Raw genomic sequence first — 27,542 nt, forward strand, 5'->3', positions numbered from 1 at the left:
AAGGATTTCCAGGAGGCTGGGAATGGGCCTGTCTTCCCTGAAATTAGTATTTAGAGAGAATCTGGAAGAAAACCATGCTCTCAGAGTTAGGCTTTGGTGTGGAAATCAAACCTTTGCCTGCTACACTGTTTTCTTTTTTTTTTTTGACACAGAGTCTCGCTCTGTCACCCAGGCTGGAGAGTGCAGTTGGCACTATCTTGGCTCACTGCAACCTCCGCCGCCCGGGTTCAAGTGATTCTCGTGCCTCAGCCTCCCCAGTAGCTGGGATTACAGGCACCCACTACTATGTCCAGCTAATTTTTTTATATGTTTTTAGTAGAGACGAGGTTTCACCATGTTGGTCAGGCTGGTCTCGAACTCCTCATCCCAAAGTGCTGGGATTACAGGCGTGAGCCACCTTGCCTGGCTAATTTTTTTGTATCTTTTTAGTAGAGACGAGGTTTCTCCATGTTGGTCAGGCTGGTCTCGACCTCCTGACCTCAGGTGACCTGCCCACCTTGGCCTCCCAAAGTGCTGGGATTACAGGCGTCAGCCACTGCGCCCTTCCTGTTACATTGTTTTCTGGATGATGGGAGACGGGAATATGCAAATGGACAATGAGCAGACCCTACCAGGACAGAGCTCTGATTCCAGCAGCCAGCGGGAAGCCCACAGCAAGCCCGGAGCAATGGCCCCCGTGGCCAGGATGTGGGTAGTAACTGGCAGCTGTCTTTCATTTTGACCCAGCTTCCGACAGGGCCCACCTGGAGTCAGGCAAACATGCTCCCGGAAAGTCCTGTCGGACGCCCTGCACCTTCCCATTCTCTCATTCTTGGGGTCCTGATCCAGACGCTAGGAGAGGAGTTCTTGGACCTTGTGCAAGAAAGAAGTTGGGGCAAGTCCACAAAGTGAAAGCAAGTTTATTAAGAAAGTAAAGAAATAAGCTGAGCACGGTGACTCACACCTGTCATCTCAGCACTTTGGGAGGCCGAGGCAGGCGGATCACTTAAGGTCAGGAGTTCGAGACCAGCCTGGGCAACATGGTGAAACCCCGTCTCTACTAAAAATACAAAAATTAGCCAGGCGTGGTGGCACGCGCCTGTAATCCCAGCTACTCGGGAGGCTGAGGCAGGAGAATCCCTTGAACCCGGGAGGCGGAGGTTGCAGTGAGCCGAGATCGCACCACTGCACTCCAGCCTGGGTGACAGAGTGAGACTCTGTCTCCAGAAAAATTTAAAAAATAAATAAAGATAAAAAAGTTTATAGATGATGATTCAGGGAGAATTCATGACTTCGTAATGATTTTATTTTGAGGATTATCACCAGAATAAAACGTTGACGATCTCTTTTTCCAATCCTGGCTCAGCGCTGACACACTTTCAGGAGGGACGCTGAGGGGTAGCTCCAACCCAAAGAAACGATGTACCCAGAGGCAGGCGGGGTGCGGGCAGGCGGGGTGCGGGGAGCCCGGGGCTCAGAGAGCAGAGCAGAGCAGACTCCCCCTGGTGGAAGAATGGAGGGACGCCACCAGCACGCGGAGGGGAGCCATGCAGATGAGGCTGCGTGAGTGATGAGGCTGCCCAGGGAAGGGGAGGGGGCTCGGGGCCCCCTGGTGTTGTCCTGCAGGGCAGACCCCCTCAGCAGGGCAAAGAGAGAGAGGAAGGTTTTTCCTCCTCCTCTGAGGGCAGAGGTCTTGGGTTAGGAAGTGCTATTAGAGGCAGGCTGCAGTGGCAGGGGCCTGGGCCACTCGGGGTGGGGGCGAGGCCTGGCGTGGGGGAGACAGATGAGTGGCAGCCCTGGCTAACTGAAGCCATTGGGAATTTATTGGAAGAATATCTGAGCTCAGAGGATTAGCGGAGGCTGGAGAACAAGCAGGTGGGGACTGGAGCAGCTCTCAGGGCAGGAGCCAGGAGCCCAGCAAGAGCTCAAGGGGAAGGGGTGGCGGGGGGGGGGCAGTGCATGGCGGGGGTGGCGGGGTGGCGGGGGGGCCAGTGCATGGGGAGGTGGCGGGGGGCAGTGCATGAAGGGGTGGTGGGGTGGCGGGGGGGGCAGTGCATGGGGGGGTGGCGGGGTGGCGGGAGGGCCAGTGCTTGGGGGGGTGGCGGGGTGGCGGGGGGGCAGTGCATGGGGGGCGGGGGGGCGGGGGGGCAGTGCATGGGGGGGTGGCGGGGTGGCGGGGGGGTCAGTGCATGGGGGGGTGGCGGAGTGGCGGGAGGGCCAGTGCATGGGGGGGTGGCAGAGTGGCGGGAGGGCCAGTGCATGGGGGGGTGGCGGGGTGGCGGGGGGGGGCAGTGCATGGGGGTTGGGGTGGGAGGGGACTGAGCTCTGAGAAAGGACCCCAGTTCACTATGTCAAAAACGAAAAAAAGGCAAGGCGCAGTGGCTCACGGCTGTAATCCCAGCACTTTGGGAGGCCAAGGCGGGCAGATCACCTGAGGTCAGGAGTTTGAGACCAGCCTGACCAACATGGTGAAATCCTGTCTGTACTAAACATGCAAAAAAAATTAGACGGGCATGGTGGCTACTGTTATCCCAGCTACATGGGAGGCTGAGGCAGGAGAATTGCTTGAACCCAGGAGGTGGAGATTGCAGTGAGCTGAGATTGCACCACTGCACTCCAGCCTGAGTGACAGAGTGAGACCCCGTCTTAAAAAACAAAACAAGGCCAGGCACGGTGGCTCACGCCTGTAATCCCAGCACTCTGGGAGGCCGAGGCAGGTGCATCACAAGGTCAGGAGATCGAGACCATCCTGGCTAACACGGTGAAACCCTGTGTCTACTAAAAATACAAAGAATTATCCGAGCGTGGTGGTGGACGCCTGTGGTCCCAGCTACTCCGGAGGCTGAGGTGGGAGAATGGCGTGAACCCAGGAGGTGGAGCTTGCAGTGAGCTGAGATTGCACCACAGCACTCCAGCCTGGGCGACAGAGCGAGACTCCATCTCAAAAAAAGAAAAAAAAGAAAAAGAGAAAAGAAAACGAAGAAAAACCACAAATAAATAAAAGTTGAGGTATGATGTATGCACAGCTGCATTCGCCCCTTTGAGGGCACAGTTGTGTGAGCTTAGACAAATGCAAATGTTCATGGAACCACTGCAAGTGCGACAGAGCAGCTCTGGTGCCCACAAAGCTTCCTCAAGGTCCCTTGCGGTCAATCACTGCCCGTACCTCAGCCCTCAGAGCCACTGGGAAGCCCCCTGCCCTGTGGGCTCACCTGTCCTAGAACGTCGTATAAAAGGAGTCGCAGATCGCAGCCTTTTCCACCTGGCTTCTGTCCCTCTGCAGGGCGCACCTGGGATTCAGCCACCTTCGTTCCTTTTACCCCTGAGTGTCCATCACGTGCTGCTCATGCAGAAGTGCTCAAGTTTGCTGTAAACATAGTTTTCATTTCTCCCGGGTGGAGACCTCCATAAGTAGGTAGGTTGGTGGAATGTTTCACTGCATGAGAGTCTGCCAGAAAGTTTTGCAGTGTGGTCCCGTCTTGTTCTTCCCACAGAGGGTGATAGCTGTGCTGACTCCCGGCCCTCACAGGCTCTAGGGATTGAGCCTGTTTCTGTGGAACGCCTTCCATGGTCTGCGAGGTGCACAGAAGGGTCTCAAAAAGCTTCCAGGTTGCATCTTCCCATGGACTGATGCTGAGCGTGTTCTCATCTCCCATTCGGATGTTTTCTTTGGTGGAGTATCTTTTCAGATCTCTTGCCTTTTTATTTTTATTTGTTTATATATATTTTTTGAGATGGAATTTTGCTCTTTCACCTAGGTTGGCATGCAACGGTGTGATCTTGGCTCACTGCAACCTCCCCCCACCCACCTCACTTCGGGTTCAAGCGATTCTCCTGCCTCAGCCTCCCGAGTAGCTGGGACTACAGGCGCCCGCCACCATGCCCAGCTAATTTTTGTATTTTGAGAAGAGATAGGGTTTCACCATGTTGGCCAGGCTGGTCTCGAACTCCTGACCTCAGGTGATCCACCCGCCTCGGCCTCCCAAAATGCGAGGATCACAGGCGTGAGATGCCACACCTGGCCTCTTTTTATTTTTAATGGAGTGGCTTGTTTTCTTATTACTCAGTCTTGGGAGTTCCTCATGGGTGCTGGATTTCAGTCTCGTCTCAGGTGTATGCGTTTTGTAGATGGCTTCTGTAGGGACCAGCCCCACAGGGTTGGTGAGTTTCTCCCTGTGTGCTGAGATGAGAGAGCATAGAAATAAGGACACAAGAAAAAGACATAAAAGAAAAGACAGCTGGGCCTGGGGACCACTACCACCAAGACGTGGAGACTGGTAGTGGCCCCGAATGTCTGGCTGTGCTGATATTTATTGGATACAAAGCAAAAGGGACAGGGTAAAGAGTGTGAGTCATCTCCAATGATAGGTAAGGTGACGTGAGTCACGTGTCCACCGGATGGGGAGCCCTTCCCTGCCTGGCAGCCAAGGTGGAGAAAGAGAGAGAGAGACAACTTACATCATTATTTCTGCATATCAGAGACTTTTAGTATTTTCACTAATTGACTACTGCTATCCAGAAGGCAGAGCCAGGTGTACAGGATGGAACATGAAGGCGGACTACGAGCGTGACCACTGAAGCACAGCATCACAGGGAGACGGTTAGGCCTCTGGATAACTGTGGGCAGGGCTGACTGATGTCAGGCCCTCCACAGGAGGTGGAGGAGTAGAGTCCTCTCTAAGCTCCCCCGGGGAAAGGGAGACTCCCTTTCTGGGTCTGCTAAGTAGCAGGTGTTTTTCCTTGACACTGATGCTACCGCTAGATCACGGTCCGCTTGGCAACAGGCATCTTCCCAGACGCTGGCGTCACCGCTAGACCAAGGAGCCCTCTGGTGGCCCTGTCCTGGCATAACAGAAGGCTCGCACTCTTGTCTTCTGGTCACTTCTCACTATGTCCCCTCAGCTCCTATCTCTGTATGGCCTGGTTTTTCCTAGGTTATAATCGTACAGCAAGGATTATTATAATATTGGAATAAAGAGTAATTGCTACAAGCTAATGATTAATAATATTCATATATAATCATGTCTATGATCTAGATCTAGTATAACTCTTATTATTTTATATATTTTATTAAACTGGAACAGCTCGTGCCCTCGGTCTCTTGCTTCGGCATCTGGGTGGCTTGCTGCCCACAGTTTTCCTGCTGTATCTAACTGCTGGCTTAGGTGAACTTGTCAGGGGCGTGGCTGGGAACTGGAACCTCCTGAAGACCAGTGGAGGCCACAAGCAGAAGCCCTCGGCTCCTTCCCTTCCCCGATGCTGGGGGCCAAGGGTCTTTCTCTGACCCTGTCCCCCCATCACGTTACCAGTGGAGGGTGTCCAGGTTCTTGGCATTTTGAACAAAGAATTGGACAAAACACACAAACAAAGCAAGGAAAGAATGAAGCAACAAAAGCAGAAATTTATTGAAAATGAAAGCACTCCTTACAGGGTGGGAGCGGGCTGAGCAAGCAGCTCAAGGGCCCCGGTTACAGAATTTTCTGGTGTTTCAATATCCTCTAGCGGTTTACCATTGGTTACTTGGTGTATGCCCTACGTAAACGAAGAGGATGAAGTCAAAGTCATTTTCTCGGCTGAGCATACTGTCACGCCTGTAATCCCAGTACTTTGGGAGGCTGGGGTGGGTGGATCACCTGAGGTCGGGAGTTCAAGACCAGCCTGATGAACACGGAGAAACCCCGTCTCTATTAAAAATACAAAATTAGCTGGGTGTGGTGGCGGGTGCCTGTAATCCCAGATAGTCAGGAGGCTGAGGCAGGAAAATCGCTTAAACCCGGGAGGCAGAGGCTGCAGAGAGCCAAGGAGTGCACCACTGCACTCCAGCCTGGGCAACAAGAGCAAAACTCCATCTCAAAAAACAAACAAACAAACAAACAAAACGAAGTCACGTACTCGGTATGAGCCTTACGTAAACGGAGAGGATGGAGTGAAGGTACAAAGCCACTCACATTCCCGTCATCGTTGGTGTTTCCAGTTGATTTGGTTCTAGGACGCCCTTGGGCTCCCTGCGTCCAGGCCCTCTTCTCCTGCCTCACTCTCACTCCAGAGGACTGGCGGTGCTGGCCTCCCTGGCAGGACTCCCGCCCCTGACCAGAGGGGTCTGGGCGTGCTCCGAGGCCACCTGCTGCTCCTTGCCCAGTGTCCCTGGGTGCTCTGTGGGGACACAGAGAGGTCACTTGGGAGGTTCCTGCCTCTGCCAGACCGCGGCGCCTTCCTGGCGTCATTGCCCCCTGCACGCTTATACAACCAGTGATAAGGCGGTATCCAATGCCGTAATCCTCCCCAGGGCCAGCCCAGCCCTGTCCGGTCCCGTCCGGTCCCTGGCCTGCTTGCTGGGAGCCCAGCTGGGGGCTGCATCGGGGGTGGTGGGGGTCTGGAGTGAGGGGTGCCCAGGCCTCTCTCACAGTGTGGGGGCACAAGCTCTGCCCTGGACACTCTGCCAGTGTGACCCTACCCCCCATGTTGGGGGTGAGAGAAGGGGGCTTTCTGGGTGGCCAGATCCCAGGAGAGGGGGCCTAGCCAGACCAACCCCAGCGCAGCTGTCTGCAGCTGCACCCCAAAGGCCCTGGCCCAGCCCAGCCAGACAGAGTGTGGACAGAGGGGCTTGGGTGCGAGTCCAGGCAAGGCAGGACAAGTCTCTGCTGTGGCTTGGCAGTGGCCCCGTGATTGGTGACATGTCTGGCAGGCCTAGGGGACAAATCCTCAGCCCGGGTGCATCAGGCCAGAGCCTGGCTGTCTGGAGCCCTCCAGGAAATGACCCCCCAGGCTGGGGGACATCCGAGTGATTGTGCCAAACAATGGACAAGGGGGCCGGAGTCTCAGAGCCGAAGTACCTTCCGCTTCCATCTGCTCCGCCCAGGAGCAGGTGCACCCAGGTGGTGGCCTGGGCTATAAAGCTGGCCCCCTGGGGCTTGGGGACTCAGCACCAGGGGCTGGAGGGCAGGGGAGGGGATGATGTCGTTCCTGCTCGGCGCAATCCTGGCCCTGCTCTGGGCGCCCACGGCTCAGGCTGAGGTTCTGCTGCAGCCTGACTTCAATGCTGAAAAGGTACCAGGGGCCTCTGCTGTCCTGTGGTGGGTGGGAGCTGGGCCCCTGCCGGAGACAACATGATAATTGTGACAACTGCCTTTCCTGGGGCGCCTGCTCTGTGCCCGGCCAGGCACGTGCTATAGACCCACTCTGCACTTAATCCTAAACCGACCTGTGAATGGATCATTACTGCACCCACTTCACAGCTGGGAACTGAGGCTCACAGCTGCACTGTGACCTGCCCGAGATGAGTTCCTGTCCACCTGGGCTCAGCTCACACCCAAGAGATGGCCACTCCGAGACCCCTTGCTGTGTGACTTCTGAGTTGTCCCCTGGGTCCCTGGGCAAGGAGGGCCCTGCTGCTGGCTGTCCTGGCCTGCGGGTGACTAAGCCTCCGGCAGTTCTCAGGCCTCTGGTACGTGGTCTCCATGGCATCTGACTGCAGGGTCTTCCTGGGCAAGAAGGACCACCTGTCCATGTCCACCAGGGCCATCAGGCCCACAGAGGAGGGCGGCCTCCACGTCCACATGGAGTTCCCGGGGTGAGTTACTTGGGCTGGGCTGCCTGGGCTGGGCTGGGGAGCCGAGGTAGCTGGGTGCCATGAGTGAGCCGGCTGTGCACCCCCAGGGCGGACGGCTGTAACCAGGTGGATGCCGAGTACCTGAAGGTGGGCTCCGAGGGACACTTCAGAGTCCCGGGTAGGTCCTGCCTCATCTGCCTTCAGGGGTGCTGGATGCCGCTTCTCTGGGGGTGACGTGGGGCTGACTTTCCACCCGGGCCCAAGCTGTCCATCCCAGTCTCCAGCCCCCTGCCCGCCCTCCCCGCCCCTCCTCTGTCCTCGGGGAACAGGCTCACAGCCCAGCAGCAGGGGCAGGCATGGGTGGGGTCGGTGCCCGGGCCCATCCACTTCTCCAGCCTGATCGGCCGCCTGCCTCTCCGCAGCCTTGGGCTACCTGGACGTGCGCATCGTGGACACAGACTACAGCTCCTTCGCCGTCCTTTACATCTACAAGGAGCTGGAGGGGGCCCTCAGCACCATGGTGCAGCTCTACAGTGAGTGCCTGCCCCACCTCCCCGCACGGGCCCCTCCCCAACTTCCCACAGGCCCCGCCCCCCCGTTCTGCCTACCCCCGCCCTGCCCGCCTGCCGCCCCGCACCTCCTCACAGGCCCCGCCCTCACCCCACCGCCCCCCGCCTTTTAGGCCGAGTTTAGGCTCCGCCTCCTCATCCCCGGGCCCGCCCCTTCTGGTGCTGCCCCATGCCCTCTCCTGCTGTGACCTTCTCACACACTCCTGGCCTGGCCAGGACCGGGTGGGGTGGGAGCTGGGCCCGCGGTGCTTTGGATGTGGAGGAGGTTGGCTTGGGGGAGGGTCCTGCGGCGCATGCTCCTCTCTGGCCTCCTGAGCGTGGTGCCCCGTCCTTCCCTGCCTGGCCTCGCTGCCTGAGTTCTGGGGCTGGGGCTGAGGTTCTTTTTTTTTTTTTTTTTTTAATGTGGAGTCTCACTCTGTCGCCCAGGCTGGAGTGCAGTGGCGCGATCTCGGCTCACTGCAACCTCCGACTCCCCAGTTCAAGCAATTCTCCTGCCTCAGCCCCCTGATAAGCTGGGACTACGGGCGCCCATCACCACGCCCGTATTTGTATTTGTAAAAATATAAATAATTTTTTGTATTTTTAGTAGAGACGGGGTTTCACCGCGTTAGCCAGGATGGTCTCGATCTCCTGATCTCGTGATCCGCCCGCCTCGGCCTCCCAAAGTGCTGGGATTCCAGGCGTGAGCCACCGCGCCGGCTGGGGCTCAGGTTCTTTAACTCCTGGGGACTCCCCGGTTGGAGCCGACGGAGTGAGGCTGGAGGCTTCCGGGCTGCAGGGAAAGATGCTCAAGGGGTAGTGGGGCCCAGGAGGACAGCCAGACCACCCCAATCTCCCAGACATCTTGGTGTGAATTGGGGAAGGGGGCCCCAAGTTTCCTTCAGCCAGGCAGGAGCTTTATGCCGCGCACAACCTGCCCAACCCAGGGTGGTGGCCTTGCTGTCAGCCCTCAGGCAGGTGGAGTGACGCCAGGAGACCCCGTGCTGCACTCCCGTGAGCTGCTGAGTTCACAGTGACCTCTGCTCTGCCCAGGCAGGACCCAGGATGTGAGTCCCCAGGCTCTGAAGGCCTTCCAGGACTTCTACCCGACCCTGGGGCTCCCCGAGGACATGATGGTCATGCTGCCCCAGTCAGGTACCCTGGCAAGCCCCGCCCACCCCATGCCCCCCAGCCTCGCCCTCCCTTCCCATGAGCCCACCCTTCCTTCCCCTCACAGCACAGGCAGTGTGCGGGCAGCAGGTGGTCTTCTCTTCCAGGGGTGGGCTGGCAGCCCCTGCAGCCCCTACCCCACCTCCCCCAGAACAGACTACGGGAGAGGCTTTGGGCAGCGCTGGGAGGGAGGCTCTGGGCTCCACTCTCTGGGGATGGTGGAGCTGTCCAGTGGCCCTTGGCACCCAGGGGTTGGGGGCTGCGGGAAGCGAGGGCAGTCCTGGCCGTCAGCATCTCACGGATGTCTTCCTCCCCACAGATGCATGCAACCCTGAGAGCAAGGAGGCGCCCTGACACCTCCGGAGCCCCGCCCCCGCCCTTCCCAGGTGGGTTCTCCAGGCCCTGCAGGGGCTGCCCTGGTTGCCTCTCCCCTCCCTATCGCAGCTTGACATCTGGTTGTGTCTGCCCCATGCCTGCCCCGCTGTTCTGCCTGGCGACCCCATGCTTCAGGCCTCAGCTTAGACATCACCTCTCCCAGGAAGCCTCCCTTGATTTCCTAAGGTACCCATCACAGAGTACCACAAATGGGGCGACTTAAAACAGCAGAAGTTTGGCCGGGTGCAGTGGCTCATGCCTATCATCCCAGCACTTTGGGAGGCCGAGGCAGGTGGATCACCTGAGGTTGGGAGTTCGAGACCAGCCTGACCAACATGGAGAAACCCTGTCTCTACTAAAAATACAAAACTTAGCTGGGCGTGGTGGTGCATACCTGTAATCTCAGCTACTTGTGAGGCTGAGGCAGGAGAATTGCCTGAACCCAGGAGGCGGAGGTTGCGGTGAGCCGAGATTGCACCATTACAGTCCAGCCTGGGTGACAAGAGAGAAACTCCATCTCAAAACAAACAAACAAAACCAGCAGACGTTTATCTCTCCCAGTTCTGGAGGCCAGAAGTCCAAAATCAAGATGTCCACAGGGCTGGTTCCTCTGGAAGCTCTGAAGGAGACTCCCTCCCACACCGCCCCCCCCAGCTCCCACGGCTGCCACTGTCCTGGGCATTTCTTGGCCTGTGGAAGCATCAGCCCTGTCTCCGCCTCCGTCCTCCCACAGCCACCTTCCTTCTGTGCGTCTGTGTCCAAACTTCCCCCTAGTGTCTGTGCTGCCGAAGCGAGCGCCCCACGGCTCTCTTAGGAGGATGCCTGTCCTTGGATTCAGGGCCCGCTGTAAATGCAGGATGATCTAATCTCCAGATTCTAAACTAATGGTATCTGCAAAGACCGTTTCCAAATAAGGCCACGTTCGGAGGTTCCAGGTGGGCCTGAAGTTTTGGGGACACGATTCAATCCACAGCTCTGTGTCCCCGCTGTATCCACACAGCCCCCGGCTCCCTCCCCAGGGCAGGGTCCTGCCTTGGAATTGTGGGAGCCTTGTCTTCTCCCCCAGGGCCCAGGAGGGCAGACCACAGCCTTCGCGCACAGGGCCCCTCACAGGAGCCACGTGCGGGCGGGGTCTTGCGGAGATCCCCCCCCAAACCAGACGCTGGGAGACCGCTGGGTCCCTCGCCGGGGCTCACCGCCAGAATTTGGGCACAGCCACACGTCACGTGTCTGACGTGACAGTCACCGGCGTCTGGAGGGACACTGGCCCTTCCTGGCATGGCGGGAGGAGGTGGGCGGCTCTGAGGCAGGGCTGTTTCTCCTGCGTTTCCGCCGTGCTGCCGCTGCGTTTCCTGCATCTCTGCTCCTCTCCAGGAGCTTCGCCTCCACTCCCAGGGTCCTCTTCCTGGAGACTCGCCGTCCTGCCTGGGGACACTGGGGCTGTTCAGCTTTGCACAAGTCTGCACCTACGTCTCCCTGCACACCCCCGCTGGGTTGGGAAACATGGGGGGCAACACCAAATCGCCCTTGTCCAGAAGGTTCTGTGGGCAGAACATGCAGCCCCATCCCCCCATGATCTTGAAGAAGCAGCTTTCGGGGTAGAGTGCCCCGCCTGGGCCACCACGGGTGACCGTGGAGGCTGTGGGTTCTGTGGTGGCTTCACGGACATTCCGGGGCTTTTCTTGCCACGCAGCCCCCTTCACCGAGGACCAGGCAGAGGCTGTGGCTCACTGCCACTCAGCCAGGGACTGGGGCATGGCGCTGGGTCCTCCCGCGCCAGGGAAGGTGGGGAAGTGCTGGAGCCAGGGATGGCCTCTGGGGCAGCCTCTCGCCTGGGGCCTGTGGGGCAGCAGTGGTAGCTGGTGTGTGTTTCCAGGTTTGCAGGAGTTTTGGGAGCAGAATGAGCTCTCCCTGGCCTGTCAGTGGTGGCTTTGGAAGAGTGATGCCCAGCTTGTGGGGAGCAGGAAGGGCGTTTGTCGCGGGAGTGGGTGATGGAGTAGGCGTGCATTTTCTACGCAGGTGGAGCCAAAGCAGCAGGCGCCTTCGCCCCTGGAGTCGAGACCCACAGCCCTCAGGGACCACCTGGAGTCTCTCCATCCTCCACCCCCGCCTGTGGGATGCCTTGTGGTTCGTCTCTTTCTATTCAATAAACAGATGCTGCAGCCTCATGGCCCTCACCTCTTTGGACGTGCCCTGGGGGAGGGCAAAGCGGGCCCCTGCCTGACCCCAGCACTGCTGGGGAGACTGAGGCAGGGAGGCAAGTGTGAGAAGGCCCTGGCCGAGGGAGCAGGACGCAGGGGTGAGAGGGCAGGAGGCAGGGGTGAGAGGCCCTGGGAAGGGGCAGGGGGCAGGGGTGAGGGGCCCTGGGAAGGGGCAGGGGGCAGGGGTGAGGGGCCCTGGGAAGGGGCAGGGGGCAGGGGTGAAGGGCCCTGGGTGAGGGGGCAGGGGACAGGGGTGAGGGGCCCTGGGTGAAGAGGCAGGGGACAGGTGTGAGGGGCCCTGGGGAGGGGCAGGAGGCAGCAGCCACTCTTGGCCTGTGTGGGGGCTGCACCGACAGGAAGAATGGAGCATCCTGGCCCAGTCCCTATGGGTCTGCAGTGCTGTGGGGAACTGGGCACCCTGTGAAGACGGCCCGGCCACTGGGGCTGTGCTGGGCACACAGGCCCTGGTGCGGGGGGCGGGGAGCTGGGGGAGCTGCAGGAGGCAAAAACCACTTGGGTTTTGCCCCTCACCACTGATATGATCGTGGGCACCTGGTTTACACCCCTGGAAATGGGTCACCGTTGTGGCCAGGGGACTGCCAGCCAGCCTGAGCGCTCCACAGCAGACCCACAGACATAGGTAGCTACCCCATGTACTCCTCGTTTCAAAGATCAGGAAACTGGCCTGGCGCAGTGGCTCACGCCTGTAATCACAGCACTTTGGGAGGCCGAGGCAGGTGGATCACTTGAGGCCAGGAGTTTGAGACCAGCCTGGCCAACATGGCAAAACCCCGTCTCTACTAAAAATACAAGACTTAACCGGGCGTGGTGGCGCACACCTGTAGTCCCAGCTACTCAGGAGGCTGAGGCAGGAGAATCGCTTGAACCCAGGAGGCAGAGGCTGCAGTGAGCTGAGATTGTGCCACTGCACTCCAGCCCGGGCGATGGAGCAAGACTCTGTCTCAAAAAAAAAAAAAAAAAAAAAAAAAAAAAAAAAAAATGAAGAAACCGAGGCACAGAAGGGTTGGGTAACTTATCCAAGGCTGCACAGCCAGGAAGAGGCCGGGCTGGCTGCAAACCTGGGTGATCAGGCTCCAGGGCCGGGCTCCACACTGCCCCCGGGTGGTGATGCTTGGTGCAGCAGAGGCCCTCCCCACTGTCACTGTCACTCTGGTCGCTGGCGCTGTGCCTCCGGCCTCCGGAGCTCTGACTGCCCACTGCGTCTGGCACACATTTCAAAGGGCCAGGCGTGGGGTGGCACAGGAAAGTGCTGGAGGCTCTGGTCCGTTGCCCATCAGTGCCCACAGCCCTCGCAGCGCAGGCCAGAATGAGCCCAAAAAAACAAGTGTCATGTGGGGTGGGGGTCACCGAGCCCCAGGTGGTGTGGATGGAGCTCCTCTTCCTCTCAGGCTCCGAGACGGCCCCAGCAGCGTCCACCGCTGTCCACACGCCAGGAGGGTGGCTGGGCAGGCTGCTGTCTAGGCCAGGCTAACCCCTGCGGTGGGCGTGGGTGTCACCAGGGCCGGATGGCGCTTGTGCAGAAACCCACGTCTCTGAGCTGCCAGCAGCCAAGCTGTCCTGATGACATTCCCGGGTGGGCGCACAAGCCTGCACTGTCCGTATAGAATCGGCCCAGGCTGTGCAGCGGGGGAACCCGGAGCCCGGACCCCGCCACGGAGGCCAGGCTGCCGTGCACCATCCTGGGTGTCCTTGTGGTGCTCCGGGCGCAGGTGGCAGCAGCCATGGAGGAGCTGGACCGGCAGAAGGTGGCTTCTCCTTCTTGGTTGGTGGGGCTCCTCCTACACCCCCAACCCCTCAGGCTTAGGGAAGGAGGCCTCTCCCAGTGTGGGGAGCTCGTGGGGACGCTGGTGCCCGGCTAGACACTTCCTGTTAGCGGCATTTTCTTCTCCGCTGAGTCTGTGCCGGCTGCTGGGCCAGAGGCACATTAGCAGGCCCAGAGAAGGTAGATGCCGGAGACGAAGATTCTTTCCTCCCAAAAATGGTAGGGTTTTTAAAAGTCTCAGCGGAAGTCCTGGCTCTGGGCGGGTTGCTGAGGGCAGGAGGCCCATCCCCTGGCGTGGTTGGCAGGCTGGCGAGCTGCGCTACCCGAGCCACCTGTTCTCTGGCGTTTCTCACTCCGCCGCGCCCTGCGGGCTTTCTTTTCCAGGCCCCTGCTCCTGGGTCCTGCCTCCGAGGTCAGGCAGGGCCTGTGGTTCCTCCCGACATGTCGCAGAAGCCCCAGGGACTGTTCGGCAGCTCTAGATGGCCCAGTGGGGAGGGGCTGCCCTGTGGGCATTGCTGTCTGATTGCCTGAAGGCACCGCTTGGAGGGACACATGCCTGGGGACAGTGGGCTCACAGATGTCTTGCTGCTTTGCCACCGAGCCTCACAGCCATCTGCTGACCTCTCAGAGCCCAGCAGGCCCCTGCCTGGGGGTTCGTGGAATGCCCCTGGGGGTCTCAGACCCACTGCTCAGCTCTTGGCCAGGCTCCGTATCTCTCTAGATTGGAGGATTCTGGAGGGAAGTCGGTGTGGCCTCCGATCAAAACCTGGTGCTGACGGCCCAGAAGCGGGTGGAGGGCTTGTTCCTCACCTTGAGCGGGAGTAACCTGACCGTGAAGGTTGCATATAACAGGTAAGAGGCCTGGGGGCTGCTGGAGAGGAAGAGGCATGCATGGCCGGGGACTGGGCGTGGGTTGCTGCACCCGCTGCAGCGTGGGGTCTGGGCTGAGTGCCGTCCCGCTGGTGGGCCAGCACTCCCTGTGCCCGTCTGCCTGAGCCCTCGACCCCCAGGCTCCTGGATCTGCATTTTATCCCAAATATAAGCATAGTGTTTTAATGAAGCCCCGTGAACTTAAAAGGAAGGAAAAGGGATGTGGGACAGGTGGCTGGCTGGAGGGAACAGAGTCCCCAGGGGAAGGCCCCACCTGGCACATTCCCCGCCTCATCCTGCTCCAGGCCCTGGGATACTCCACAGTGCTGCCTGTGCCCTTCCTAAAGACACAGCCCCACTCCGGGAAGGAGCCCAGCAGGCGGGACACAGGCTAGCATTTTCCCGATGGGCACTTTGCTGCCTTTCAGCTCAGGAAGCTGTGAGATAGAGAAGATCGTGGGCTCAGAAATAGACAGTACGGGAAAATTCGCTTTTCCTGGTAAGTGCAGTTGCCCTGTGATGGCAGGTGGAACCCACCTGTGCACACAGCTAGGCCTTATTGTTCCCCATGCTGTTCCCTGCACTGTTCCCCAGGCTGTTCCCTGCACTGTTCCCCAGGCTGTTCCCTGCACTGTTCCCCATGCTGTTCCCTGCACTGTTCCCCGTGCTGTTCCCTGCACTGTTCTCTGTGCTGTTCCCTGCACTGTTCTCTGTGCTGTTCCCTGCACTGTTCTCTGTGCTGTTCCCTGCACTGTTCCCCGTGCTGTTCCCTGCACTGTTCCCCGTGCTGTTCCCTGAACTATTCCCTGTGCTGTTCCCCATGTTGTTCCCTGCACTGCTCCCTGCACTGTTCCACATGCTGTTTCCTGCACCATTCCCCATGCTGTTCCCTGCACTTTTCTCTGCGCCATTCCCCATGCGTCCCCTGCACTGTTCCCTGCACTGTTCCCCATGCTGTTCCCTGCACTGTTCCCCATGCTGTTCCCTGTACTGTTCCCCATGCTGTTCCCTGCACTGTTCCCCATGCTGTTCCCTGCACTGTTCCCCATGCTGTTCCCTGTACTGTTCCCCATGCTGTTCCCTGCACTGTTCCCCATGCTGTTCCCTGCACTGCTCCCTGCACTGTTCCCCATGCTGTTCCCTGCACTGTTCCCCATGCTGTTCCCTGCACTGTTCTCTGTGCTGTTCCCTGCACTGTTCCCCATGCTGTTCCCTGTACTGTTCCCCATGCTGTTCCCTGCACTGTTCCCCATGCTGTTCCCTGTACTGTTCCCCATGCTGTTCCCTGCACTGTTCTCTGTGCTGTTCCACATGCTGTTCCCTGCACTGTTCCCCATGCTGTTCCCTGTGCTGTTCCCCATGTTGTTCCCTGCACTACTCCCTGCACTGTTCCACATGCTGTTTCCTGCACTATTCCCCATGCTGTTCCCTGCACTTTTCTCTGTGCCATTCCCCATGCGTCCCCTGCACTGTTCCCTGCACTGTTCCCCATGCTGTTCCCTGCACTGTTCTCTGTGCTGTTCCACATGCTGTTTCCTGCACTATTCCCCATGCTGTTCCCTGCACTTTTCTCTGCGCTGTTCCCCATGCATTCCCTGCACTGTTCCCCATGCTGTTCCCTGCACATTTCATGCCCCAGACCTTCCCATTCTCCCACCAACACACTGGATCATCCTTCAAAAGCTTCTGTAGTGTCTCCAACCACTCAAGTGCTGGGACTGGGTGGGGGCAGGATGGAGTTAGACCCTGCAGACCCTGGCCTTTGAGGTCCGTCCCCCTCAGACGTCTCCCCCAACGCCATGGCCGGCTCCTGAAGGCCACAGAGAGATCCACGTGCTGGACACCGACTACGAGGGCTACGCCATCCTGCGGGTGTCCCTGATGTGGCGGGGCAGGAACTTTCGCGTCCTCAAGTACTTTAGTAAGCTTGGCCCTGGGGGGCTCTGCCCAGCTGCTGCTCTCCCAGGGACTGCCCGCCCAGCCCCCCTGTGCCCCACAGCTCGGAGCCTTGAGGACGAGGACTGGCTGGGGTTCTGGAAGTTTCGGGAGCTGACAGCAGACACTGGTCTCTACCTGGCGGCCCGGCCTGGTGAGCCCAGGGGCCTTGGGGTGGAGGCTGGGCTGGGCCCTGTGGGCTGACTCTGCAGCTCCTCATGCTGGCCTATCCTGCAGGGCGGTGTGCCGAGCTCCTGAAGGAGGTGAGCCTGACCCCCGGCCCTGGCCTGTGCTGAAGTTCCCGGGCCCCTGGCCCAGTCCCTGGCCCTGTCAGGAGCCCCTGTGGCTCCGCCTCCCGGCCCTGGGCTGGGGCCCGTTCACCCCTTCCTGTGAACAGGACACCAAACACCACTGGTGGGCAGCTCCAGAGATGAGTCTGTCTCCTGGTTTGGAAAGAGCTGGAACCTCCAGGGTGGTGACCCTAGGCTGCCAGGCAGGGACCCTGGGAGGCTGGGGTCACGGGGTGCAGAGCTGGGTGGGGCAGGGGAGCAGAAATGGCGCCTTTTCTTCGGTGTTCCGTGCAGGACTGCCGGCTGCTTGTGCCCCCGAAGGTCCCGTCGGGGGCGGGGTACAGATCCTGCGGGCGCTGCCTCAGGGCTCCCAGGTTGGGCACTGCGAGAACCCAGTGTCTCCCTCACCTCGCTTTGTCTTGGCCCTAGAGGCTGGGCCTGTTACCCCATTTTGCAGATTGAGAAGGCGCTCAGGGAGCCGGGTGCTCTGTGCAAAACCAGGCGGCGAGGACAGAAGACCCTGCCGTGTGGCCCTCATCGCAGCCCCGTGGGGCCTCCGGAGACCACGCGGGCCTGAGCCCCTGCACTTCTGTGTCTCAGGAGCTGATTTAATGGAGTTCCGTGGGGCCTCCGGAGACCACGCGGGCCTGAGCCCCTGCACTTCTGTGTCGCAGGAGCTGATTTAATGGAGTTCCTGCCTCAGACCACGAGGTTCGGAGCGCCCGCCCACCCCGGCCCCTCCTGGGCACCCTGCCCACCAGGTCACCTGCACCTGCTCTGAATAAACTGTGAAGTCAAGCCACTGCCTGGTGTGTCCTTCCGGAGGGCCGATGGGTGACAGGTGTGGGGGGACTTGCCCGCCCCAGGTCTGGCAACAGGAGGTGTGTTTTCCACGGCTACTGGACAAACAGTGCGGCTCACGTGCAAGGCAGCAACCCCTGCCCTCCCGCCCTGCTGGGGTCGTGGTCAGGCTGCCCCAGGGTATAGACCAGAGACAGAAACAGGGCTCCTGGTGGAGTCTCAGCAGGTCTCTCAAACACATGGAGGCCACACCCCTCCTGCCTGCATCCTCCACGGCTCCCCACTGCCCAGGGCTCCAGGCTCATGGCCCGTGCTGAAGGCCCTACCCGATGGGCCCCACTTCCGGCCTCCCTGGACCCCCAGCTGCCCAGCCCTGCTCAGTGTCCGCTTCCACAGTGGGCTGTCACCCCGTGGCCTCGGCTGCCACCAGCCGACTGCATCGCTTTCTCCTCCCGCCTGGCCTGGGACACGGGAAGGGCAAGGAAAGTGACAGTGTCAGCCCGGAGGTTCTGCGCCCAGGCCCCTGGGGATCAGCTGGTCCCCACATATGCAGGTGAGACAACCCAAGCTTACGAGGGTGGCTGCCTCGTTGGGGCGGCGGAAAATGATACCTGAGGTCGAGTGGTGCCGGGAGCTCTGGGGGAACAGCCCGAGTGGGGGGACCTCGCCAGCCCCCAGCACGGCCGGGACACCGGAAAGGCCCTGCTAGGAACAAGGACTGCACCCCAGATGTGCCTCAAATCCAGAACCGTGCCCCCAAGACCCACAGGAGGGACATGTAGAGGCTGCATTCTGACAAGTTAGGGGCTCCTGGGAAACAGCCGTGACTTTGCGCAGCTGTGCCTGGCCGAAGCCCACGGGTTCAAGGAGCTTAGCCTGGACTTGGATTTCCTGCTGGAGGGGCTGTCACTCTCGCTGTCAGCTCAGGCTCCCGTGACAAAATACCCCAGACTGGGCACCTTAAACAACAGAACTGTATTTCCTCACCGTTCTGGAGGGTGGAAGTCCAAGATTAAGGTGCCGGAAAGTGCAGTTTCTGGTGAGGGCTTCCTGCCCCTTCGCAGAAGGCAGCCCCTTGCTGTGTCCTCACCTGGCAGGGAGCGCTCTCTGGGTGCCTCTTTTTCTCCTAATAAGGACATCAGCCTGTTAAATTAGGGCCACTCCCTTTGACCTCACTTAATCTCGATTGCCTCCTAAGAGTCCCATCTCCTGAAACAGTGACCATGGGATCTGGGGCTTCAACGCAGGAATTTTGGGAGGGCAGAATTCATCCCAGAACAAAAGTCAGTGCTGTTTAGAGGGTGACAGTAGATGCAGGGCTGCCGTCGTCAACAACGTCCTGCCCAAAAGTCACTGGACGTCCAAAGACACAGAAAAATATGACCTATGTTAAAAAAAAAAAAAAGAAAAAAAAAGTTACTAAAAACTGACACCGAGAAGACCCAAAGTTGAATTCAGAAGATAAAGGTCTAAAACAGCCATTATAAGTAGTTAAAGGAAAAGCAAGATATACTCTAAGGAAAGAAATAGTGACAAGATAGCATTAAAGGACAAATTGAGAAAGAAAGAATTAAGGAGTGAACGTAGGAGATCAGATCAGGAAATCAACAGAGAAATGGAAACTATAAAAAAGAAAAAATTATGGAACTGAAAAGTACAATAAATGAAAAATTTACTGGAAGGACTAATAGGAGTTGGCCATGGCAAAAGTAATGTCCATGAATTTGAGCAAAAATCAATGTAAATTATCCAGTCTGAGGAACAGAGAAGAAAATGGTTGATAGCACCTCAAAGATATGTGGGGCAAGATAAAGAATGTAAACTAGCCTGAGAAAGAGAAGAGAGTGAGAATACACGAAGAAACAGTGGCCAAAATAACCCAAACTTGATGGAAACATCAACGTAGCCCAGAGGCTCGGAGAAACCCAGGCAGGATGAAAAAGAAAGCCTCACAGAAATCACACCTGGGGACATTATAGTCAAAGCACTGCCAACCAATGATTTGGATGAAAATTTAAAGGGATCTGTGTGTAAAAGACAGGGCACATCCAGGTTTGGTGGCTCACGTCTGTAATCCTGTAATCCCAGCACTTTGGGAGGCTGAGGCAGGAGGATCACTTGAGGTCAGGAGTTTGAGACCGGCTTGAGCAACATAGTGAGACTTTGTCTCTCTTTAAGAACAAACAAAAAAAGACAGGGCATGATATAGTTTGGCTCTGTGTCCCCACCCAAATCTCATGTGGCATTATTGTAATGCCCAATGTTGGAGGTAGGGCTTGGTTGGAGGTGACTGGATCATGGAGGCAGATTTCCCCTTGCTGGTCTTGTGACAGTGAGTGAGTTCTCAGGAGATCTGGTTGTTTAAAAGTGTGTAGCACTTGCCCTTTCATTCTCTCTCCTGCTGGCCATGTAAAGATGTACCTGCTTCCCCTTCACCTTCAGCTATGATTGAAAGTTTCCTGAGGCCTCCACAGCTGTGATTCCTGTAAAGCCTGTGGAACCATGAGTCAAGTAAACTTCTTTTCTTCATAAATTACCCAGTCTCAGGTAGTTCTTCATAGCAATGTGAGAATGGACTAATACAGGGCATAAACAGGGGGACACAATGGCTGTCTTCTCATGGCAAATGGAAACCAGGAGTTGACAATAGGCCATCTTTAAATTGATGAAAAAAAAATCAACGCAGAGCTCTTTATCTAGGACAAATATCCTTCAAAACTGACGGTCAAATAAACATACTTTTCGACAAATGGAAGTTGAGGGAATTTATCTCTAGCACAGCTTCAGTACAATAAATAAATGCCAGGGATGTTCCTCAGGCAGAGGGAAATGACTCTGGATGGCCACACAGGTCTGCAGGAAGAAGATCCGTGTGACAAGCGGGGACCAAGTGAGCCCATTGGAACCTGCATTCCTTGCCCTCCATTTGGTTACTTAATTATATCAGCATGGACTCAGCAGTTCCTGTTTTCTTCCATAGGTTACAATTTATGACAATCATTTCTACCCAATGGGAGTGCCTTCAAAGTGGCTTCAGAGTGTTGTTGGTACATTCCCTGATTCCTTGGGCACATTTTTGCTTTTTGGCACAAAAAACATTCCAAGTTCCTCTTGCATTTTCTGTACACAGGCTTTGAATAATTCACCAGAGTCCTGGTTCCTTTTCATATAGAATGGTGTGTGGAGAAACCAAGCTCTGAGTGTTGGGTGTGCTTTTACTTTTACTGGGTCCGATTGTATCTAAACCTTCTCAACAGACAGAGCCTGGACTTTCCTTCCTCCTCCTCCTCCCTCCTTCTTCTTCCCCTCCCCTGCCTCCCTCTCTCTCTCTCCTTCTTCCCTTCCCCTCCCATTTCTCCCTCCCTCTCTCCCTCCTTCCTCCGCTCCCTGCCCTCCCTCCCTCCCTTCCCTCCTTCCTTCCCTCCTCCCTCTCTCCTTCCCTCCCTGCCCTCCCTCCCTTCCCTCCTTCCTTCCCTCCTCCCTCTCTCCTTCCCTCCCTGCCCTCCCTCCCTTCCCTCCTTCCTTCCCTCCTCCCTCTCTCCTTCCCTCCCTGCCCTCCCTCCCTTCCCTCCTTCCTTCCCTCCTCCCTCTCTCCTTCCCTCCCTGCCTCTCCCCATCTGTCTACCAAAATCAGAGTTCACATGGATACTTCCAATTCCAATCCGACGCCACAGGGTTCACTTTGATCTCTCCCCTTTCTATATGTCTATATTTATAATTCTCTTTTCCAACACAGAGAAACCCATTATCCTTGATATATTTACTCATTTGGTCCCTTCTAGAGCACATGGAAAGTAGTATCAGAAGTGCTCACCCAAACCACTGTTAGTCATGAGCCTGCCCACTAGAGCTTAGGATGTGTTTACAGCTCTTTCTGCCGTTAGCCCGAGAATACAGAGAAAAACTACTGTGTTCAGAAGTTACCGGGGGCAGTCCTTTCCCCTTCAGTGTGGCTGTCATTTATTTATAATACAACCGTATCCCTTGTTAGGAATTTGTTTATTTTACTTTTGAGTATAATATACCAAATTACCTTGATTCCAAAGTCAAAACTATACAAAAACGTTTACTCAGAAAAAGTCTAACTTCATCCCCCAACTCTGTTCCAGCTCCCCGCCCCGGCAGGGAACTAGTTTCATTAGACTCTGAGGTTTATCCTTCCTGTGTTTCTTTCTTTCTTTTTTTCTTTTTGCGATGGAGTCTCGCTCTGTTGCCCAGGCTGGAGTGCAGTGGCACAATCTCGGCTCACTGCAGCTTTCGCCTCCCGGGTTCAAGTGATTCTCCTGCCTCAGCCTCCCGAGTAGCTCGGATTACAGGCATATGCCACCACACCCGACTAATTTTTGCATTTTTAATAGAGACGGGCTTTCCTAGAGACGGGCTTTCACTATGTTGGCCAGGCAGGTCTCGAACTCCTGACCTCAGGTCATCTGCCCACCTCGGCCTCCCAAGTGCTGGGATTACAGGTGTGAGCCCCCATGCCCAGCCTCATTCTTCTGTTTTGTTTCTTGTTTGTTTTTGTTTTGTTTTGTTTTGTTTTGAGATGGAGTCTCGCTTTGTCACCCAGGCTGGAGTGCAGGGGCACAATCTCAGCTCACAACCTCCATCTTCCGGGTTCAAGCGATTCTCCTGCCTCAGCCTCCTGAGTAGCTGGGATTACAGGCGCCCACCACCACACCTGGCTAATTTTGTATTTTTAGTAGAGACGGGGTTTCACCATGTCGGCCAGGTTGGCCTTGCACTCCTGACCTCAGGTGATCCTCCCGCCTCAGCCTCCCACAGTGCTGGGATTACAGGCGTGAGCCACCGCACCTGGCCCTGTTTTTAATGGTATAAAGGTTTAAGGTATTTTTCCTATGATCCCTGTTTTACATAGTGTTTTTATTATATTTATATTAATGAAATTCTGTAATTTCAGTTTGTATTTTTCTTTTCATCTGAGAGTATTTAAAAATATGTTTAAAATGTTCCAGGCTGGGTGCAGTGGCTCATGCCTATAATCCCAGAACTTTGGGGACTGAGACAGGTGGATCACCTGAGGTCAGGAGTTCGAGACCAGCCTGGCCAACATGGTGAAACCCTGTCTCTACTAAAAACACAAAAATTAGCCAGGTGTGACGAGTAGCTGTAATCCCAACTACTCGGGAGGCTGAGGCAGGAGAATTGCTTGAACCCAGGAGGCAGAGGTTGCAGTGAGCTAAGATCGTGCCACTGCACTCCAATCTGGGCGATAAAGGGAGGCATTGTCTCAAAAAAAAAAAAGAAAAGATAAAATATTCCAATTTTCTTGTACTGTGGGCTGAAAAGGTTGGCATATTTCCACCTTAAGAAGCTTACTTACACTTTCTTCATGGCCTAATAAATGATCAATTTGTGTGCCTGTTTAACTCTCTCTCTCTCTTTTTTTTTTGAGGCAGGGTCTCACCCTATAGCCCATGCTGGAGTGCAGTGGTGCAATCACAGCTCACTGCAGCCTTGAACTCCTAGGCTCAAGAGATCCTCCCACTTCAGCCCGTTGAGTAGCTGGGACCACAGTCACACACCACCAAGCCCAGATAATTTTAAAATTTCTCCTAGAGGTGGGGCCTCATTTTGTTCCCCAGGCTGGTCTGCAACTCCTGGGCTCAAGCGAGACTCCCAAGGTGCTGGGATTCCAGGCGTGAGCCCCCACACCCGGCCCGCTGGCCCCCTCGCCTAACCTGTGTGCCCATCCTCTCGGCTGACACTTTGCTCTTAGAAAGTGATGACCACTCAGGGCTGGGCACAGTGGCTCACGCCTGGAATCTCAGCACTTTGGGAGGCGAGGTGGGCAGATCACTTGATGTCAGGAGTTCAAGACCAGCCTGGACTTCCTTTCCTCCCCTCCCTCCCTCCCTCTTCTTCCCCTCCCCTGCCTCCCTCTCTCCCTCCTTCTTCCCTTCTCCTCCACTTTCTCCCTCCCTCTCTCCCTCCTTCCTCCCCTCCCTCCCTCCCTTCCCTCCTTCCTCCCTCTCTCCATCCCTCCTTCCTCCCTCTCTCCTTCCTTCCCTCCCTCTCTCCATCTGGCTACCAAAATCAGAGTTCACATAGAAACTTCCAATTCCAATTCAACACCACAGGGTTCACTTTGATCTCTCCCCTTTCTATATGTCTATATTTATAATTCTCTTTTCCAACACAGAGAAACCCATTATCCTTGATATATTTACTCATTTGGTCCCTTCTAGAGCACATGGAAAGTAGTATCAGAATTGCTCACCCAGGCCGGGCGCGGTGGCTCACGCATGTAATCCCAGCATTTTGGGAGGCCGAGGCAGAGAGATCACGAGGTCAGCAGTTCGAGACCAGCCTGACCAACATGGTGAAATCCCATCTCTACTAAAAATACAAAAATTAGCTGGGCGTGGTGGCGCGTGCCTGTAATCCCAGCTCTCAGGAGGCTGAGGTAGAAGAATCGCTTGAACCAGGGAGGTGAAGGTTGCGGTGAGCTGAGATCACACGACTGTACTCCAGCCTAGGCGACAGAGCGAGATCCCCATCTCAAAAAAAACAACAACAAAGAAAACAGAATTGCTTACCCAAACCACCGTGAGCCACGAGCCTGCCGATGAGAGCTTAGGATGTGTTTACAGCTCCTTCTGCCGTTAGCCTGAGAATACAGAGAAAAACTACTGTGCTCAGAAGTTACCGGGGGCAGTCCTTTCCCCTTCAGTGTGGCTGTCATTTATCTATAATGCAACTATATCCCATGTTTGGAATTTGTTTATTTTACTTTTGAGTATAACAGTATAACACACCAAATTACTTTGATTCCAAAGTCAAAACTATACAAAAACGTTTACTCAAAAAAGTCTAACTTCATCCCCCCACCCTGTTCCAGCTCCCCACCCCAGCAGGGAACTAGTCTCATTAGACTCTGAGGTTTATCCTTTGTTTTGTTTGTTTGTTTGTTTGTGTGTTTGTTTTTTGAGACGGAGTCTTACTCACTCTGTCACCCAGGCTGGAGTGCAGTGGCGCAATCTCGGCTCACTGCAACCTCCGCCTCCCGGGTTCAAGCGATTCTCCTGCCTCCGCCTCCCGAGTAGCTGGGATTACAGGCTTGCGCCACCACGCCCGGCTAATTTTTGTACTTTTAGTAGAGATGGGGTGTCACTAAGTTGGCCAGGTTGGTCTCGAACTCCTGACCTCAGGTGATCTGCCCGCCTCGGCCTCCCAAAGTGCTAGGATTATAGGCGTGAGCCACCACACCCGGCTGATGTAGCATGCTGTTTTGTGGCTACCTCGAGAACCAGGCTCCCCGCAGCCCTTAGCGACACTAGTGGGGCTGGCAGGTGTTTCCTTCTCAGAGGCCTGGCCCAGCTGCTCGGCTTCCTAGTGAGCCATGGCGTCCGGCCTGCCCTCACCATTTTTAAGTGCACACTCCAGTGGCATTAAGTACATTTACACTGTTGTGCGACCATCACCACCATCATCTTCTCCAGAATTTTTTTTTTTTTTTTTTTTTGAGACGGAGTCTCGCTCTGTCACCCAGGCTGGAGTGCAGAGGCTCGGTCTCGGCTCACTGCAAACTCCGCCTCCCGGGTTCACGCCATTCTCCCACCTCAGCCTCCCAAGTAGCGTGGATTACAAGGGTGCGCCACTATGCCCGGCTAATTTTTGTATTTTTAGTAGAGACCGGGTTTCACCATGTTGGCCAGGATGGTCGTGAACTCCTGACCTCAGGTGATCCGTCCGCCTCAGCCTCCCAAAGTGTTGGCCTTACAGGCGTGAGCCACCGCACGTAGCCCGGGCTGACCTGCACAGAAGTGCCATCTACCTACCCTCTGACCTCTGTCATGTGACCCAGGGCAGGGGATGTGACATCTCTACCTTCTAAGTACCCCACTGTCATGGGGCAGCTCCTCTCTCAGGTGCTGGGGCTCAGGTCCTCTCCTGGGTCTCAGCAGGTCATGGTCTGCTCCGGGGCTATGCATACTGGTTTCAGTAAGCGCTTGGTAGATCTACCCCCCAGCATGGAGCAAGTGCTGGGTCGGGTGCAGTGGACTCAGTATCTCTGAAGGAGGAGATGTCTCTTGCCCTCTCTCCACAGCTAGAGCTTTCACTAGCTACAGAGCTACAGCCAACTCCTGCACCAGCTCAGAAGGTAGAGCCAGCTCCGGCTACAACTCGGGTGCTAGTTCCAGGATCAGAGCCAGCTCCAGCAACAGCTCCAGCAGCACACCCAGAGACAGGGGCAGCTCTGGTCACTTCTGTGCCGGCTCCACTATAGCTCCAGCATCCGCCCTCTAGCCAGGACCAGCTCCAAAACCATTTGCGTGGTTAGGGCCAAATATCAGCATCAGGTTCAGAAAAAGAGCCAGGGCCAGCATCAGCTACAGGCCCAGCTTCAGCACCGCGGCTCACACCAGTGCGGGTTCCTGTACCAGCTCAAGAACCACGGCCACAGCCAGCACAACTCCAGATCTCACTCCCGCTGCCGCACCAGCTCTACCACCTACTCCAGAAACAGAGGCAGCTCTATCACCAAATCTGCTGCCACCTCCGGTGACTGCTCGGGCACCGGCTCCAAAACCACTTCCAGAGTTTAAGCCAGTTCCAGGTGTAGACCTCAAGCCAGTGCCAGGTTCAGAGGAAGGGCCAGCTGCAGCACCACCTCCAGAGCCAGAGCTGGCACCAGATATAAAGCGATGGCTGATTCCACAACCAGAACCAGAATTAGAGGCAGCTCCAGAGCTACAGCCATCTCAGACCTGCACCAGCTTCAGAACGAGAGCCAGAGTTCCTGCCAGCTCTAGAGCGAAATCCAATCAAGAACCAGATCTAGCACCATATCCAGAGCTAGGACCAGCTCTGACACTTTTCCCAGGGTAAAGACTAGCAACAGCAACACAGCTAGAGGCAGCTCCAGAACATCAGTCCCCGGGGCAGAGCCAGCTTGTCTCCAACAACCGTGTCAGTGCTAGGACAGAGCCTGCACCATCTCTGGAGGTGGAGCCTGCTGTGGTGCCAGCTCCAGCCCCAACACCAGAGCTAGAACCCAGCCTGCTGGTGGGGCCACACAGGGAGGAGCCTCAGACCACGCAGTTGCAGCCCAGTTGCAAAGTGTCCTGGGGTCCTGCGCTGGGGCTTTTCTTAGGAGCCCTGGGGTGTTTTCTGGCTTTGCAAAGGCAATGAAAATTTGAGTTGAATTTATCACCAGCTCCTGCTCCCTCTAAGCCAGTACCTGAGCTGCAGCCAGCTCCTATGCCAGCTCCCGCACCCCGGCCTTCCTGGCCTTTGCCTGTGGCTGCAGAGAGCAGGCTGAGCCAGAAGCCTCATCTCCTGGTGTCCCCTCCAGGCCTAAGGCTAGAGCGGTCTGCGCTGTGAATGCGGAGGCTGCCCAGCCCCAGGACAGCAGCGCGGCCTTCCTCCCGGCCCCTGCAGCTCAGGCCTGTCATCCCCTGCTCTGGAGCTCGCGTCCTGGTCCGAGTCCCGGCGGCTCCACCGTTCGCAGCCCGGCGACCGCGGCGAGTCGCTTGGCCGCGAGGCCTCGGTGTCCCGCCCTGCCCGGTGACCGGGGTCCCAGGACACAGCGCAGACAGGGCGCCAGTCAGGCCTGGCCGGGGTAACCCCGCCTGCCGGGACCCTCGTCCGCCTCAGCACTCATTAGGCGCCAGGTGTGTACCCGCGCCCATGGCCGACACCGGCAGAGCCCCTGGTGGGGAAGGGACGGAGCGCGTCGCGGGAGCCCCATGCTGCCCGGGGTGGGCGCTGCTCGACAGTCACGGGAGCCGCCCCAATGGCTGGGACCACCGGGACCCACGGGCTCGTGGAGCGTCCTCCTGACCCGGCCTGGGAATCCTCCGCGAAAACGGGGAGCCGCGCGTGTCCGTGGCGTGCCCGGCACCCGGCGGGTCGGAAACGGCGCGGCCCCGGCTGCTGGCCCCGTGGGGCGGTCGCGGTGCAGGACACGGGTCACGGCGCTGCCGCTGCTCTGCGTGGCGAACCCACACGCCCGCCCGCCAGCCACTGAGCAGCGCCCACGTGCGGGCGCGGGGAGCTGAACGGCCGGGGACCGCTGGG

At 57.0% G+C, this 27,542-nt stretch overlaps 2 protein-coding genes and 1 long non-coding RNA gene across 31 annotated transcripts; 2 read left to right on the top strand and 1 right to left on the bottom strand.

Moving 5' to 3' along the window:
• Window positions 1-1,388: 1,388 nt before the first annotated feature.
• Window positions 1,389-11,786, top strand: LCN15 (lipocalin 15). Of its 14 annotated transcripts, none has more exons than XM_063593853.1 (10): window positions 1,436-1,542; window positions 2,772-2,988; window positions 3,263-3,394; window positions 3,474-3,651; window positions 7,215-7,549; window positions 7,636-7,706; window positions 7,951-8,061; window positions 9,130-9,231; window positions 9,566-9,632; window positions 11,641-11,786. In XM_063593853.1, exons 5-9 carry the CDS (start codon window positions 7,437-7,439, stop codon window positions 9,598-9,600), a joined length of 432 nt encoding a protein of 143 aa, XP_063449923.1. In that variant the 5' UTR covers window positions 1,436-1,542; window positions 2,772-2,988; window positions 3,263-3,394; window positions 3,474-3,651; window positions 7,215-7,436; the 3' UTR covers window positions 9,601-9,632; window positions 11,641-11,786. The 14 variants fall into 14 exon arrangements, with proteins under 14 accessions (XP_063449918.1, XP_063449919.1, XP_034785445.1 ...); XM_063593852.1 differs by lacking the exon at window positions 1,436-1,542 and adding an exon at window positions 1,549-1,854; XM_063593848.1 differs by lacking the exon at window positions 2,772-2,988 and having other exon boundaries at window positions 1,389-1,542; window positions 3,435-3,651.
• LOC106635147 (uncharacterized) lies at window positions 5,361-27,501 on the bottom strand. Of its 2 annotated transcripts, XR_001338507.4 has the most exons (6): window positions 25,350-27,476; window positions 24,059-24,129; window positions 18,489-18,885; window positions 10,016-10,113; window positions 8,701-8,869; window positions 5,361-6,132 (listed from the first exon to the last, which is right to left on the bottom strand). It is a non-coding gene; the product is annotated as an uncharacterized LOC106635147 (long non-coding RNA). The 2 variants fall into 2 exon arrangements; XR_008626618.2 differs by lacking the exon at window positions 8,701-8,869 and having other exon boundaries at window positions 25,350-27,501.
• Window positions 11,991-20,034, top strand: LCN8 (lipocalin 8). Of its 15 annotated transcripts, none has more exons than XM_034929553.3 (7): window positions 11,991-13,588; window positions 14,327-14,457; window positions 14,904-14,974; window positions 16,292-16,396; window positions 16,475-16,564; window positions 16,648-16,673; window positions 17,158-20,034. In XM_034929553.3, exons 1-7 carry the CDS (start codon window positions 13,565-13,567, stop codon window positions 17,275-17,277), a joined length of 567 nt encoding a protein of 188 aa, XP_034785444.1. In that variant the 5' UTR covers window positions 11,991-13,564; the 3' UTR covers window positions 17,278-20,034. The 15 variants fall into 15 exon arrangements, 12 of the variants coding, with proteins under 12 accessions (XP_034785444.1, XP_008968334.1, XP_008968335.1 ...); XM_008970086.5 differs by having other exon boundaries at window positions 17,301-20,034; XM_008970087.4 differs by having other exon boundaries at window positions 17,130-17,294.
• Window positions 27,502-27,542: the final 41 nt, after the last annotated feature.

The sequence above is a fragment of the Pan paniscus genome, chromosome 11 (assembly GCF_029289425.2).
Source record: "Pan paniscus chromosome 11, NHGRI_mPanPan1-v2.0_pri, whole genome shotgun sequence".
Taxonomy (NCBI): domain Eukaryota; kingdom Metazoa; phylum Chordata; class Mammalia; order Primates; family Hominidae; genus Pan; species Pan paniscus.